Here is a 16,973-nt window from a genome sequence, read left to right as displayed (position 1 = left end):
TTAGTTTCTGCTTTACCAAGTAATTGATACCTAGGAAAAGCCCCTAAATTTTCAAAGGTATCTGTATAGTGGTTAAGGCGCTGGGCTAGAAACCAGGAGCCTGTGAGTTCTAGTCCTGCCTGAGGCCTGAAAGCCAGCTGGGTGACCTTGGGCCAGTCACTCTCTCTCAGCCCAGCTCACCTCACAGGGTTGTGGTTGTGGGGAAAATAGGAGGAGGAAGGAGTATTAGGTATGTTCACCGCCTTGAGTTATTTATAAAAATAATAAAGGTGGGGTAAAAATAAAATAAAAAAGAAATAATCATCCATGGTTCTGGATAAGGATGTTTGATACTGGGAATCAAGAGAGATCAAATTTTCAAATGAACAGGGGGCTCAGATTCAGACCAAGTTGAGCTCCATTGTAATCAAATTGAAAAATTAGTTGTCAGTCATGAGAAAGAGATTAAATAAATCACTTGTAGTCCGTGTTCGTTCTTCATTGGATCATTTAAAAGTCCATCCCATAGAATTGGTACAACAATTGGCCATTGAAAAAACATATCAATCTGTTTCAGATACTCATCTGGAGAATTTGACGTATCTTTAGTTGCCAGCCTTAGAGGCATTTCCAACTCTGAAAGAACATTGAAGATGACCTCTACTGCCATTCTTGGTGCTGCCTTAAGATTTTGGAACATATGCAGTTAATTCAATCTCAAGGCCAAGTTGTCTTCCAGCACTATTGCAGATTTATCCTGTTGGACTGGCGAACTATAATAAGTGTCAAGTAGAAGTTGGTGAGGAATTGTACATAGAATGATTGTGTTCTACCAGGAAGTTATTTTTGCATTTCTTCTTTATAGTTATTATTTAAAATGTTCCTTCACTGCAATTAACTTTTCTGCTGGGTAAAGATTTAGAGGGAGAGAAAGAGAATTGTGCAGAATGGGAAACTTCATGTAATCCAGAAGGAAAGCAGACAGTGAAGAAATGCAGTAAAGGCCAAATTGTCCAGCACTAATTGATTTTTACCAGAGACAGTACTAATTTATACCTTTGCCCTTTTAACCTTCATTTGTCCTTCTTCCTCCCAATCCTATCTCCCTCCCTCCCCCCCCCGCTTTTCAGTTGGCCTCCTCTCTCGTTCCTACCCATGTTATCCTCCCATCCTGAGCTTTGAAATAACACATCTATTCAGTTCAACTTTGTAAAAATATGTCATAGGCACTTTTCAGTCCTTTAGCTCATATAATTCAGCTTCATTCCTTACTACAAACATCTTTGGATTTTGCTTTATTTTTGGTTCTATTTTAATTTTACCATTGGTCAGATTACTTCCAATGATGGCTGTAAGTTGCCTAAGTATAATACCTATTAAATATGTCTTTATTTGAGACGCCGTTAAATACAAGTCTTCATTAAGTTATTAGAGAAGCTTTGTTCTGAACATATTTAACGTATATGATCGAAAGTAATTTCTGTTAAGCTATAACTATTGATATAAATGAAATGTAAACGAACTATATAAGTGATAGAAATCAACCAATATTTCTCAAAATATATAGCTGATTATACAGGTGTTTATAAAGTCTGTTCCGTAAATGAGCACCATTCTGCTGTTTAGAAAACATATCTGATGGTTGCAGGTCCACCAGAGAACACAACAGGGTAGAGCCAGCCCTGCAGTTTGTTGAACTAAGGTGGCCACTGCAGGCAGCAAAGGCTGAAAGCCAGAACCCCAGTTCTCAGCTGTTCCTCCTGAGCATCCCAGCTGTTGGAGGAAGAACAACAGGTGTCTGTCTTGTATCTCTTAAACGAATGGGCGGCTTCCAGGAATGATGGAGGCCGCTACCAAGTCATAAGTAGAATCACTTGGCAGCCTTGTCACGTTCTGAGGAGAGACCACATTTTGCTCTACATTTCAAGCAGCAAAATGTTTAGAGGCAGCCTTGAAAATAAGAAAGCCGCAAATTTTGGAACAGTGTCCAGCACCAGTTGTTGCCATTGTAAGTGCTTATTGCAAGCCAGCCTGAAGTTGCATAATGGTACGTGTGCAAAATAGAAAAGAGTACCTAAGCAGTTGTCCTATCTCCTGAGTGTAACCTGAGGAGCAGTCCTGTTTCTTATTCCAGTAGCCTGAGCAGAGGATTTCTGACCCTGTATTCCCTCACCAACACCCTTTGTTGAATAATTTTTTCTAAATAATTTTACTGTCCCTGGAGATTTATTATCAGCATGCTTCCTAAACCAATAAATATAACATAGGTTATGCATTAATATTGATACTGATTGATTGGCAGTGCCCTGGAAGAGCAAAGGAGAAAGCAATCCTTAAAAAAAAACTGATCTTATTAACAGCAAACACAGTCTGGAAATTTAGTTCATACAGGTGCAGTCTTGACTTCCTTGCCACCTTCTTGTACTTTGTCTTTCTTTGCTACAGTATTTGCAGTGCTGTGGAGCACAGAGAAATGTTTCTCCTCTCTCTCGCTCTCTCTTTCTCTTCATATGCTACCTGTCCCATTCTTTCTCTCTCGCATCCCTCACCACCACTCCAGTCTAGCAGCAGAATACGTCTTTATATTTAGAAGAACTCAGAAGCAATAGTAGGGGTCATGGTAAAAGTAGAGTTTAATGCTTGACCATGGATTGAGATCTATGGGTAGAGAAGTCCAAGGCCATCTTGACTTGTGCACAAGGAATCTTGAGTATTGTACACAGAGAAGCACTGTATTGCCTTAACGATCTGCGGGTGGTGGTGGTGGTGGTGGGTAAGGAAGATCCATGATAAAATGCATCATGACATTGCAATGCAATTCTGTGCTGTTTTATACTTGTGTTGCATGCACAGATGGGATGGAGCATGTGTCATGATGTCACAATAGGTGTTTCATCATTTTGATGAAATCCCAGTTGCTGTGGACCAACTGATGGATTTCTGGGTACAATATTTGGAACAGTAAACAGCAAATGCTGTGGACAGAGTTAAAGGAAACAAGGTGCTGGGAAAGCTGGAGCCAGCAGAGATTTTATTTTAAACATAGGTGTTTAAGCCACACTTTACAATTTGTTACTGTTTTTCAAAGTAATCAGTACTGATAGTAAAAAAAATAGAATACTTTAGTTGTAGATGTTATAAATAGATAATAATCCAAATACTATTACTGTATAAGAAGCTATTATGTCAGAAGAAAAATACAATTGAAAAAAACGCTTTTCTTCTTAAAAATAACTTTAGCCATAGACACAGAATCATATATTTTAATACTTCCATGCCATGTTTTGATTCAGATCTACTGGGTTTTGATGTTCCTGGATGGTATTGACAATTACATGGATGAATAGATTTCTTATCTTTTAAAAGTGAAATGTATTTTTAAATGACAGTGCTCATGAAGCATTTATCATGGAGCATCCTCAGCTTACAATATACTCTATACCTTCTGCAAAATACCAAAACAAAAGATGAACTATTTAACAAAATAGCCTTCCACTTTTTTTCTGTAGAATTACAGGAGTTGCTAATAATGCTAGTAGTAATACTGAATATACTGTAATAGGACAATAAAGAATTCTTTTAATAGTCTGAAATCTAGACATAAAGCAGCTAATGACTTTAAAATGTCCTCTCCTCTCTTATCCTTCTGTTTACAATTTACTACATAAAGATTTCCTCTCAATATTTGACTAGAAAAGATTAGATTATTCCAAACTCATTATTATAGAATGTTCTCCAACAGAAATAAGAGAAAGTATTTCCTATAAGCAAATGCATTACATAAGGTTTGGGTTAGTTATGTTTTATCTCTATGGAAGTGAATACTAGTTTCCTTATTTTTTCTGGAGAAGCTGATCTAGCCATGGTCAAATATGCAATTTAAGGACATCAGGATGTAATGACTGTAATGCATTCTGGGTAAAATTATCCTCACAGAACATCTGGAACTATTTAGAATGCAGAGCAATGCCAAGATTGCATTTGTTACCAGTTCATTTCCAGATACAATTCAAAATGCTTCATGTTACCTTTCAAAGCTATAAAGGGCATCCTGTCATGTAACCTGCTTGTGTATTTAGGTCAGTGGGAAGTCCTTTGGCCTGATCCACTATCATTTTGAACATGAAATGAAAGGAAGAGCATAATATGTAGTGTCCAGAATTAAGAACTTTCTGAGTGGGTTCATCCAGTTTGCCTCTTAATTACAGAGATTTTAGGGCTGAGATCCTTTAATTTTCAAGGGAAGATATTTCTCCCATTTTCTGTAGTTGATTGTTGTTGTTTTGGCTGTTTTTTTAATGGGAAGGAAAGACTGTGCTTGCTTATTATCATTTATCTAACATGGCAAAGTGAGTCCTTCCTTTTTCTGGGCTTGTTCATGGACTCAGAGAACACTGACTATGAAATGAAGGATGTCCGTTCAGTAGGCTACCTGTCAAGATGATGACACAGATGGCTGGCTTCTCAGGATGTTCTGCTGGGAGCTCACCATTCCTTTTACAACATCAAGATTCTCTACATACAGTGCAGGTTCTCTGTGGATATCATTAAAGCAAGCTGCTAGCAAGCAGCTGGCCTGTAGCACTTATCTGGCTTCCTGAGAGCTAACTGGCTGGCTAGTTCATGGTTTCCCTTCCCTCCTATATATAAAGAGGGAAAGGGGATAGGGAAAACTCACTTGGACATAGCATAGAATTTTCTTTAAATGCTGTTTCCTCATTCCCGGTAACAAAAATATAACAATTCCTGTATCCAACTCTGAAAAATTAGAGAAGAAGCTATAGTTTGCCATTCACACTTTTGAAGAAGTGACCATCTCCATGCATGCCCATTTCAAAGCACTATTATTTTGTTTCTTTCTCACACAAATAAAGAATTCTAGATGTTACTTAGACTGTATGTTGTCTGTATGCTTCCTGTGCATCATCCTTAATTTACTTCTACTTTGCATGTTGCCCAGAACATTTTGGCTACGAATGGTTGATATGCAGAAAGTCCTCCTGCCTTAATACAGAGCTGATTTAGTGACCTCCAATTTTTTACAGTCCTTTTTGTAGTGTAATGCCTTTCAAATATATATGGAATACAGGATTTGAGGATTGATCATATCATACCAACTTTCTATATGAGTAAGTTAAGAAATATCTTAGTTTTATTGGACCATTAGTATTTGTTCAAAATGGCAGTCTTCCCCATACAGCAGAGGCTTCTTTTCAGGCAAAGGTGCACAGAGACATATAAAAAAAATCTGTTTATGTTGTAATGTATTTTCAAATGGGACACCACTGCATGCTTATGCAGAGTTCAAACCAAAGCCGTTTTAGAGGAAGCCAAATTGCCATTAAATAAACCTAACCCAAGAAACAGGCAGTTTAACTTCAAGTTCAGGCACGGTAGTAGTCAAGGATTCTTCTCTCAGAAAAATTATGAATGCTTCACTTTCATACCCATATTGTTTATAAACAGTTCGATAGAAATGGATGTTAGAATGGAAAGGGTTCTGCTTGAGAATGAATATGCTCACCCAAGTATGACCTGAGCCATCCTCTTGTGACATCATAATGTTGCCTATATTGATGGGGCTAATTTTTCACTCAGAGCTTTTGGTTACAAACTTTGCCTGTGGGCTGTATAGTATTGTGCATACAGGAGCATCTTGGGTAAGGCTATAATTGGACAAGCGATGTAAGGGAATTGAGCAAGGGATTCCCAGAGCTGCTTGCTGGAAGGAATAAGAAGGAATTCATAGCAATGACAATAAATCAATAAAACAGAAATGGTTTTATAAAATGGGGTTCTATCAGAATCATTAAGGGCTGGATAAGAGGCATCCCCTTGCCAAAAATATTCATTTAAGCCTAACTGAATATAGTTTTACATTCTGAAAATGGCTTGAATCTGTAGTACTCTCTATTACTAGCAAGGCTTTTTCAAGAGGGTATTTAATCATCTGCATTAAACAACTAAAAAAAAAAAAGATAATGCGCAGTAGCCTCCGCCCTGTTCAGCACTTTTTATTGTACCTTATTCCCTCAGCAATTCTTGAATCCAGATTCTGGCTCTGTCCCTGATTTGATTTGACCTTGGAAAACCCTGCAACTTCCTTTTGAGACATGTTTGGTGCCTATGACAGGAACAGATTAATTTGATTGTTTCTCACTGGATTGAATGATAAGACATTTTAATGAATATTTATAACCACTTTACTTCTAAACATAGAGGTAAAACCCAACGCCCTCCAAACCACAGAACCTGTAGTCATCATTCATCACAGGTAGAAGGTCAGCTTCCCACAGTGAACACAATAATGGGTAAACACGCAGAAATGTGTGCTGGGAAATGTAGAGCAGGAGAGCAAATCTACTGCCGTAAATTTCTGCAGAGAGAAAAACAGGAGAGGAGGCCCTGGATACAATGCAGAAGGAGTGAGGAGGAAAAATCAGTAAAATTGCCTGCCCTTTCTGATAATACAAACCTCTGCAAAAAATTAAACACAAATGAAAACAAAGCCAAAAGAGATGCTTAATTAAGGGTTCACTGAAAATACTAGGCATGTATGCTAAAGAGTTGTCAAGATTTTAAGTTAAAGTATTTTTAAAAATCATTTCTATACTAAAGCTTTGATTTTTTTTAAATACAGTATTTTAACCACCTGAAAGAAACAACTGCATGGATCTGAGTCAGTATCTGTGAGGTGATGTTTTGCTCCTCTGGGGTCTGAAAGAGAGCTCTGAACTTAGAGTGGGAAATCTGACATCAGTGTTCCTCCCTGGTTGTCTTTCAACTCCCAAGACCGGTTCTTTCCAATGTGGAGATTCTCTTAATATTCCACCACACTTCTGGCAAAAGGGGAAAATTTAGATTAAGCATACCATCACATCTCTGTAACTCTAGATATTATCAGATTTTATATAATTTTAGAGTCTACTTTGTAACCTAGGCATAGACTGCCTTTTAGACCTCACTCACAGATTCTAATCAGGTTGTTTTATAAATGTATTTTAACTTTCTTTTAAATTTTACTGTATTTACTATCTATTAAGACAGATTTATAAATACTCCCTGAGCGCTTGTGGACACATTGCTTGGACTGGTCTTAGACTGCAATAAACTGACTGACTGACTGATTAACCATTAAATGAAATGAAATTAAATTAATTGCCTCCCATTGTGACAGCAGAAGGTTTTTTCTTTTATGCAAAAAGTAGCATACAAGAAGAGTCAAGGGCAGCTCTTTCTCTTCCACATTGCAATAGGCTGTTCTGAGAATCTTTGAACACTTCAAAATAGTCAACACAGCCTGTTTTGAACATAAAAAAAAATGATTTGAACTTAAACGGAAGCATTTCAAATTTAAAATATTTAGAACTGGGACACACACACACACACACACATATACACATACACATCAATTCAAGGATTAGTTTTCCATGAGGCTAACCTTAGTGAACCACAGTATGAATGGTACTGGGTATTTTAATTTAGATATACAGTCTTTCTGTTTAAAACATACCTTTTACGGCAATTGTTTTAGCTCTCAGAGTTTTTCATTTTTTAATAAAAAAAGGAGGGAAAATCACAGTAGGTTTCCTTGGTCCAGATATTAGTGCTTGAAGCTTAAGTTTTTTTTAATTAAAAGGAAGGTTTTTGGGGGGAAGCACAGTAAGTTTCCTTGGTCCACACATTAATGCTTTCGACATCCTCTTTGTTTGCCGTAAATTAATTCATTGAGGATGAACCTAAAGGCCTCGACCGCTTAGTCTGCAGCCAAATGTTCCTTTGCTTCATTGTACCTGTTCCCCTTGCAGGTGCATGTGACAGTAGTGCAGCTATGAGTGGAATTTTAAAGAGGAAGTTTGAAGAAGTTGACGGCTCCTCACCCTGTTCTTCTGTGCGGGAGTCGGATGATGACATCTCTAGCAGTGAAAGTGCTGAGAGTGGTGATAGTGTCAACCCTTCCACTTCAAATCATTTTACCCGTAAGTACGACAGTTACATTGCAAGGGCCCTTCATCGTTACGGACAACGAAGGTCAGTGCCAGGTTCATTTCCTCCTTATTCACCAAATCTCTCCATTCAGTGGAAATAGATGGAGCACTAGGGCTGGCACCTCACATCTGGGGGCAGTTGGGAGGTGTCCTCTATGTGCTTTCCATCATATACAGCAGCTTATTTGGGACCAAATGTATGAACTGGGCTTAGATTGGAGTTTTTAGACTGCAAGAGCCAGAGCCTTACACGTGAAGAAGTGACTCTGTCGGATCATCAAGGAGGTATGATCTCTGTCTGATACCTGTCAGACGCGCGACAGGCAGACATGAGCAACAAGTCTGTTTTATAACGTTTAGGCTGATAGGCACATTTGGAATTTTGAGAGGATGTTGTGGGCACTCTTTTAAAAAAATGTTTGCCGCACTGGACGTAGCCAGTCTCAAAACACCTATCCCCAGAAGGCAAATTGGTAAGCGTGTTCCACGCAATTCATCTAGCATCCCAATACGTTCCCAAGACTTCAGCTTACCTTTGCATTTTTTTCTGGAGTAGTGGGCACGCTTTCAAATAAAACACCAGCCTCCAAGCCATCCACCATTTTATTCACTAAGAATGCTTCTAAGGTCAGTGTGGCTCCAGGAGATGTTTTGGGAAGTACACATACAATGAAATATACAATGTCATTTATGATTGAGGCTGTTCCTTTCATTTGCAATGTGTTTACTTCCAATTTATTAAAAAATAACTTGGTCAGGGAGCCTAGCAGACACAAAGGAAGGTGATGGCAGGCACATTGATGCCCACAGGTGTCATGCTGGGGAAGCGGGGTCTAGCATATGAAACAGCCTCCAAAGAGGTTTCTGTCAAGTTTTGCCATTGCTTGTCTTTCAGATGGTTGTTCAACTGTTTCATTTGTCATTCGGTTGTTGTCTGATCCATAGAAAGCGTGATCTGCAAAGAATTTTGTGGGTTCCTCTTCTTAATGTCTTACGTATGCTTTAATCTGATGGGCATTATCAGTTTAAATCATTTGTATTTTATATTGTTTTGTCTCACTGGCTGCTGTGAATATTCTGTTTAGAAAAGCAGGGGAAGAATTCATAGAATTTCAAATAATTAAATAGGATTAGTAGAAGACTTTGGACCCAGGTGCAGCAAGTGGTTCTACAGCCTAGCAATAATTTACCTACATTCGTTTATGGGACAGTAGAAGTGTTTAATTTGCTTATTTAAAATTTTCTTCAGATAACTTCAATAATAACTCCAATAATCCAAAGCTATATTATGGTATAACAGTTTAATTGGTTGGGTAAGGTAGAGAAGCCTGTTGTTCTACATCTTTGCATTATAAATTGTGAGTAATCAAATACTAAGCACAAAGTTTGTACAATGAACTAGGCTCTGCTGTCATGCGCTGCCTACCTCCGAGTAACACACAGACACTGATTCCGTTGAAGCAGGCTCTGGTTTATTCGTAGTGTAGATACAGTAGTAGAAAAAAGCTGAGAGTGACAGAAGCGCACCGGTGCGGGGTTTAAATACCCCGCGCCGGTCAGCGCCCCCTCACTCGCGGTTACGTCACCCCCCCTTTGTCCAACATGCTGTCTTGCCGGTAGGTGAGGGGTTGCGAGGCCCCGCTGGCGCTCCGGGATCGCCCATCATCGGTTTCCCTATTCCTCCGGTGATTGCTGTCAGCTGGGCGATCTCCGTTGCGCTAGCGCTAACAGCTTGGGTGTGCCTCGCGATCCGCTTAGCCATTGTATCTTGTTCTTTAGTCTTTGTAAGTTGATGGCTACTTATCTTGAGCCCCTTCCCCTGTTTCCTTGTTATTGTCATGTGTGCCATTGCGCTGATGTCTTCAGCTCAACGGCACTCATGACATCTGCAAAGTCTAAGAATGCCAATTTAGTCCAGTCATTTGAATCTTACTCATGTGTTCTCATGTCTGTAAATCATGTTTATTGGTTTCTGCTTATGAGAGTAATCAAATAATTAAGGATTGATTGAACTAGATACATTTAAGTGTGAAAGTATGGAAGACTGAATATCAATTCTGATGACTTCCTGGCAAGAAAAGAAAAAAAGAAATATTCTAGTCTGTGAATTATAGATGAGAAACAGAGGGGGGAACAATGCTAGAGCATCTGCTTTGCATGCAACTTCCTCTTATTTCCTGTTAAGACCAGGAATAGAGCCCTGACTGAAATCCTGGAGAAGTACCACCAGTAGGGTAGAGTCTCTCTGGCCTTCCAGATATCATTATAATTTACATTCCATTATCCTTGGCCATTTACTATGTTGAGTAAGATAGCTAGGTTTGAGATACAGTGTGACTACTCCTTGCCTAGGCAGTATTGAATAAGAGGGACCAGTGGTCTGATGAGTTATATGATAACTTTGTTCTTTTGATTGGGGGTGGAAAGGAGTGGCAAAAGGATAACCATCCATGTGAAGGTAGGGATCAGTGGGATATTATTGGCAAGAAACCATAAAGTGAAATGTATTGGCAAAACCCCTGGGAAGTAAGGAGGAAGAAAATTTACACAACACACATGGGATGAGTTATACAAGGAGGAATAGCATTTATAAGCACATGTTGGCTATATTCAGTTATAGATTATGATAATGTCCGTTGAACTGGGGCTGGAGTTGAGTTGAGTTGCAGAAGAATCCTTCACTTGGCATCTACAATAGATACCACTATTTGCCAGGTATGCTGGTACGTAAGGTTCCATTTTTAAAATATAGTTTGTATTGAATTGTATGGGAAAAGCCAGAAATGAATAGTTAGATAACAGAAATGAAGGACAGAAATGTACTTCTAAGCATCTAAGAAATGAAAAACAAAAACGTATTTCTAAACATCTAAGACCTGAAGAACAGAAATGTACTTCTGAGTAGTGTTATCATTACAATATGAGTGTAAGCTTGAAGATTCAGTTTTAAGCACCGTACAAGTGTGGTTGTAAATGGAATGAGGTTGACATGTCATTGGCTCAACCTTTCCTACCTGATACCATCAGATACATTGTGGCCATAACGCCTAGAGTTCCTGGGCAGCTATCCTCTGGCTATGTTTATTTTTTAATTAATTTTATTTATATGCTGTCAGAATTGAAAGACTTCTGATGGTTTACAATATATTGTCTCAGGATTCTGGGGCTGTGGCCTCAGCAGCTCTGGGGGACAATAAATAGAGGAAAGCTGCATGACAGATGCTTGGTGAGTTTCCAGTATATTCGGAACAATGCGAAGGACAGTGCTGATAGTACTTCATGTGCTGTATTTTCAGGTTATCTCATGAAACTAAGCATTCATTTCTGTTTGTTGCTTTATATACACGAGTGGCATGAATCAAATTACACTTTCCTAATATCAGAAAATGGAAAATGTAATGCTATTATAAATGGTGCAGTCCCTGATGTATATTGACAGCTGCTTGATGGAAAGATATCGTACCAACTTACCTCCTCTGGACTGGAGTTCTCTTATTACCACGGTGATAATTTATAGCTGTAAGAAGTTGTCTTCCAGTAGCAGGAAGGCCAACATTAAAGTGATTTAATTTGATTGGCTGAAAAGTCTGTTTTGTATTTTACAGTTACATGCATTGAACCTAAACATTTTGACTTATACACAAATGGGCATTTCTATGCCTGTCTTTCTCACACAACACATGCACACAGACATATTTTAAAAACTAACGCTGTACAATGTTCTTCCCCCTTCCTCATGCCACAGGCATCTCATTAAGAGACCATCGTGGTAGATTTACTAACTTCGTTCCTAACTGTAATCAGATCTAGCTGTTAATTAACCAGAAAGAAAAGAGACATTTTCCAACTGAAGGCCATCCCTGTACTCCAAACTCTGCATCATTTTCAGAAGTGAACTGGTAAAGTTCCTTGTAGTCCATGTATATCCTCAGATATGCTATAGTCACAATAGCTCAGAAGAGAAGCGTTTGAGTTCAGGGACTGCATTTATTCCAAGAACCATGAAGTCTCTTTAAAAATGAGACCCTGGAGTTTACAAAACATTAAGAACACCGCATATTAATTTTGTATCTATAATAATCTGTTTAATAATATTAATTACTAAGATAATTGTAATGCTGGTATCATCATAGTAATCACATATTTTCATTTTCAAACAGACCAATTTCTCTTTCATAGATCTTATATATATAGTCTTGCATATACGATTTGTGTTGATTGATTGATTGATATGGTTTATATAGCCACCCTTCTCACCCATGTGTCTCTCGGTCACTTACAGGATTAAAACACACAGACGCACCAAACAATGACCCCACTTACCTTCAATAATAACAGAACTCACCTACCCACTGACCCCAAACCTGGGGAAACTGCCAGGTCTTGAATGCCTTGCGAAAGGCTAATAGGACTGGGGCCATCCAAATCTTGCAGGGGTTGCCATTCCACAGGGCAGGTGCTGCCCCTGAGAAGGCCCAGATGTTGTTGGGATTCAAATGCACAGTGAAGAAGTAATGAAATGAACCTTTCTGACATGCACTTTGGCCTATCAGTGGTAATCATGGTGAAGAAGTTAAGGGAAAGGCTTTGGCGCTAAGAGTTGGCCCCTAGTGCAAAAGCAGGCAGTGGCGGTCTCAGAAGGAATCTCAGCTGGTTATTAATCTAGTCAGTGAAGAGAGAGGTTCTCTCCTGGGAAGTACAGGTAGTCCTCCCTTAGCGACCCCAGTTGGGACCAGCAACTCAGTCACTAATGCCGCAGTTGCTAAGCAGAAAATCACATGACTGTGATGGACTTACAGTCTCACTTCCCCATTGGTTGTTAAGCGAAACTGTCGCTAAGCAAAAAACCATGTGACCGCAACTTACGATTTTACTTCTGCCTTCTGTATTAACTTTGCTTGTCACAAGCCGGTTGCAAAGTGTGCAAATGGTGATCACGTGACTGTGGGAAACTGCAACAGTCATGAATGTGAGGATTGGTTGCAAAGGTTTTTTTTTTGTACCGTCGTAACTTTGAACAGTCGCTGCACGAAGCAGTCGGTAAGCAAGGAGTACCTGTATGTACAGATCTCAGGCACTAAAGCAACGTGAGAACTTCTGGCAAGTGCACTGCAAAGCAGGCTGCATCCTGAGCTAGAAGAGCAAAATACAGCTTGCAAAAGCAGCAGGCAGCGCTTGAAATCCTGACTCCGTCCCTTTTGTTTCACAGGAGCCCCCCAAGCAATGCCAGTATCAGACGTGGATAGCCAAGGCATCAAAGTCTTTAAACAAACAGAGCAAGCCGCTGCCTCCCTTACAGAAGTAGCAAAGGGGAGTCCTTTGGTCATAAGGCCTACAAATGGATTTGTGACTTCTGGCCTCATCCATCTGCCAAGAAGAAGAAGAATTGCTTGTAAGAAAGAAGAGAATGTGGTTCAAACCACACTTCAGACAGACAGACAGCCTATCTATCTATCCATCCATCCATCCATCCATCCATCCATTGCCTCATCAAGTTAATTCTGTACGTTAAGTGGTATACAAATATGAGACCTATTAAAATGTGTGGTGGTTAGGTCATTGGACCAGGATGAGGAGCTCCGGGTTCAAGTCCACTCAGGCTTGGAAATTCACTTTCAATCACTCACTTTTAGTGCAGTCTGCAACTTAGGGTTGTTGTGGGTAAAATGAAGGAGGGGATACTAAGTGTGTTACCTGGAGCTGCTAGATTTATCTTTCTAATAAGTGAATAAATAAATATGGAAAAGCCATCCAAAACAGTGTAGCCCTTCATATGTAAACGCCACTGAGTGTGATAGGGTTAACTGCAAGATACAAGGGCATAGAATTGGAGCTTTAAAAGACAAGTGAAAAGGGAAGAAAGCCAAATACAGACATTTCTGCCCACTGGTAAACTTAGCTAGCTGTGGCTGCTTCTCTGAATCTTTGCAAGTATCAGAACCATAGCTAGAATAATTCACTTGGATTTGTGGAGAGCAAAAATAGCTATTGATGGACATTCTTTGTGTGACACAGTAAATTTTCCCAGTCTGATGCCTTCTAGACAGGTTTTACCATGCATATTGTAGTTCATTGAAATAAATGGAATGCTTTGTCTAGATTAATGTTGTATCAAAATCTGCTTTACAGTTTCTCAGTTTTCTTCCCCAGTAAAAGGCACTTTCTATTTTTCTAGCTTGCTCTCAAGATGATTGAAAATTTCTTTCAATTTCTCTTGGTGATATTTTCAACATTATTATTGGAGATGGTGGACATGCTACTGCTGGCATCTTACTATTTTGTCACTCTGAAGCCTCCCTGGCTGTCCATACTTCCAGCTCTGGAAAACAAAACCATGAGAGGAATTTCCAGAGAATATCTTCCATTGGTATTGAATTAAAATACTGAGAAGTCAGGAAGATCACTGACTACTAACTGTCATGACTGTCTGTATTGGAGGGGAACTGAAGGCAAATAATGAAATGTATGTGAAGCTGTCAGCTTACAAATACTGCAACTTAGGTACTTGGGTCAGATGGCAGGGTGCAAGTACTTAACTGCAGCATGTGCATGATGATGTCACCATGTGTATCTCATCAACTTGGTATCATTACCAAATTTCAAATTTTTTGAAGAAAATCCCTTAAACTGAAATCCTATATATACTGATCTGAAAGTAGGTCCCACTAAACTCAATGAAACTAACTTCTGAGTAAACAAATATCAGATTGCACTGTTTCTCTAGCTTTTGTATCTCTGCTCATCCAACATGATGTCATAAAGGACCTAAGCAGGTGAAAGCACCTCCTCTCTGAAAAGAATGCTATATAAACTGATGAGCCCAGGGATCTTTCTCACATCGAGGTGTGGTTACGTAGACATGTCTGATAAATGCTTTAGTCTGTCCAGGGTTCTTACACAACTTACATGGGTATCCAGAGGGGACAAGGAGGATCCAGTAATGATATGTGCATCATAATGTCATGATATGTTTGATGCAGCTTACATACTTACATCAGATGTTATGCTGCGCTTTAGATAATCATTTCATTTGTGCAAAGATGCCATCATTTTGCTGTCATCATGATTTCCTATGGTTGCTGCTGAGTGGGGAGGCAATAATTTTTTATGATTATGCCATGAAAAAAGGGTGCAAGAGAATTTTTCTTCTGGGTACCAATCTAGATATTGCAAAGAACTGGCTAGGAGCCACAGCATCTTGTGTACATACCCGTAGTGCTTCTGCACCTGCATCTTTGCCCCCTTGCTGAGATTTTCTCATATCTCATTTCACCTCTTAAAAACTTCTGAATGCCAAAAATAGGGCAATTAGGAGGCAAAATAAGGATCTTAATCTCTGTATTTCACTGATTTCAATCCTTAAATTATCCTTCCAAATCTGACAACCCCCCAAAAAAGAGGCTCTGCCCATTCATTGATATCATAACATCACCAACTACATCTCCTGTACCCTCAGAGACCTAACTAATTAAAATGTAACCCATTGCTACAAGTTATAAGTTACTGTCCTCTAGTTTAATCTGGATTTTATATGAGTGTGAATTACTCAAGCAAATTATTTATGTCTAATAGTAGCTGCATCGCCAGCCTAAACCGGTGAAATCCATTTGCTGCCATGGTTACCATTTGAGCATCTAAAATAAAAGTTTGATGTCATGGCATGTACAATCTACCATGTTTCTTCAAGAGGAAACTAAGTCTTAAGTAGAAGTCCCCAAACACTGAATTGCCAACTAATAAAAACTGTCCTTTCTCTGAATGAAATTTCACTACGTTAGCCTCTAGCCTGTTAGTGATTCCAGGCATCAGTTCAGGATTTCTTTCTCTCTTTATTTGATTTTAAGGCTGCCTGTTCACCTGTCACAGAGAAAAAGAACTGGTTGTCATCAGATTTTTGATGCCACTGTATTTCAGCGTTCTGGATGGCAGCTAATAATTTCATGCAGATATTTAACAGGATAAGGGACAAATGCCATGTTGTTTTAATACATTCCTTGCGCCATCAACTGGAATCTGTCAGCTAATCAAGAATGTCACCGTAGTAAGAAATGGTCCTGTGTCCCTTGTCTGGATAGACAATCCAGCAGTGTTTTGTAATCAGTGATATTAGATGCCATTCAGAGAGTTGAACAGCCTCTATCTGCTTTTCCTTGATTTGCATTGCATCCAGTGTTTATTTACATAAGACCTATATAGTATGAGTCACCATGTGTGAGTTGGGTGGCCTTATAAATTTGTTTAATTATTATTATTACAGTTAAATCTGAGATTTTTTATGAATCTTGCATGTCAACCGAATCCAAAATGTGCTCTGTCTTAAGAAACCACCTTCTCTATAACATGAAATTAACACATTTATGGTAGGCGAGTATGAGATTGATTGAGATACAGGTTGTCAAGCTCACCATGGAGGAAATCATGCCTATGGAATTAAATTCAGTCCAGTTAGGATTAAGTTTGGGAATAAGCCTCTACGAATCCAGTACAAATTCTGAATAAAATGTTAATGCTTGGGCTTCCTTAAAAGTATATATAAATAGACAGCTTCAGTTGTGAAACAACTAGAATCCTCAGGAATATATTTTCCATTTAATTAAGGCTACCATATCTGAGCTACAAAAACTGAGAGGAACTAGATGGCAACAAATACTTTTGTCTGTTAAATTCGCTTTTTTCCTTAATCTAACCTGCTCTGCCCTGCTCTCCTGCAGATATGTTGGGATTATGACTCCAAAAATTCTTTGCTAGTCTGTTGACTGGGAATTCTGGGAATTATTATTTACTTTCCTGCATGTTTACCATTTTGCCTTATATGCCATTCCATTACTAAAGATTCTGAGTGGCTTACAAACTACAAAGTTGTATAAATTAAAGTATAAAAAATTAGTAACATAAACAACAACAACAGATGGATCACTATTCAGGCATAGGATTTTCAAGTGTTCCCAAATGCCTCTCCAGAGAACCATATTTTTACAGTATTCTGAAAATACAACAGGGTATGTT

The 16,973-nt window shown here is 38.9% G+C and overlaps 1 protein-coding gene across 1 annotated transcript in view; it reads left to right on the top strand.

Moving 5' to 3' along the window:
- Nucleotides 1-7,796: 7,796 nt before the first annotated feature.
- The window catches only part of CSRNP3 (cysteine and serine rich nuclear protein 3), a 30,453-nt gene continuing 21,276 nt past the window's right edge, over nucleotides 7,797-16,973 (top strand). The window contains exon 1 of the mRNA XM_063318239.1: nucleotides 7,797-7,958. Within this exon, the coding sequence (XP_063174309.1) occupies nucleotides 7,811-7,958 (148 nt within the window). The 5' untranslated portion in view covers nucleotides 7,797-7,810. The remainder of the gene's footprint in view (nucleotides 7,959-16,973) is intronic.

The sequence above is a fragment of the Candoia aspera genome, chromosome 1 (genome assembly GCF_035149785.1).
Source record: "Candoia aspera isolate rCanAsp1 chromosome 1, rCanAsp1.hap2, whole genome shotgun sequence".
In the NCBI taxonomy this organism is placed as follows: domain Eukaryota; kingdom Metazoa; phylum Chordata; class Lepidosauria; order Squamata; family Boidae; genus Candoia; species Candoia aspera.
This window is presented reverse-complemented; position numbering and strand designations above follow the sequence as displayed.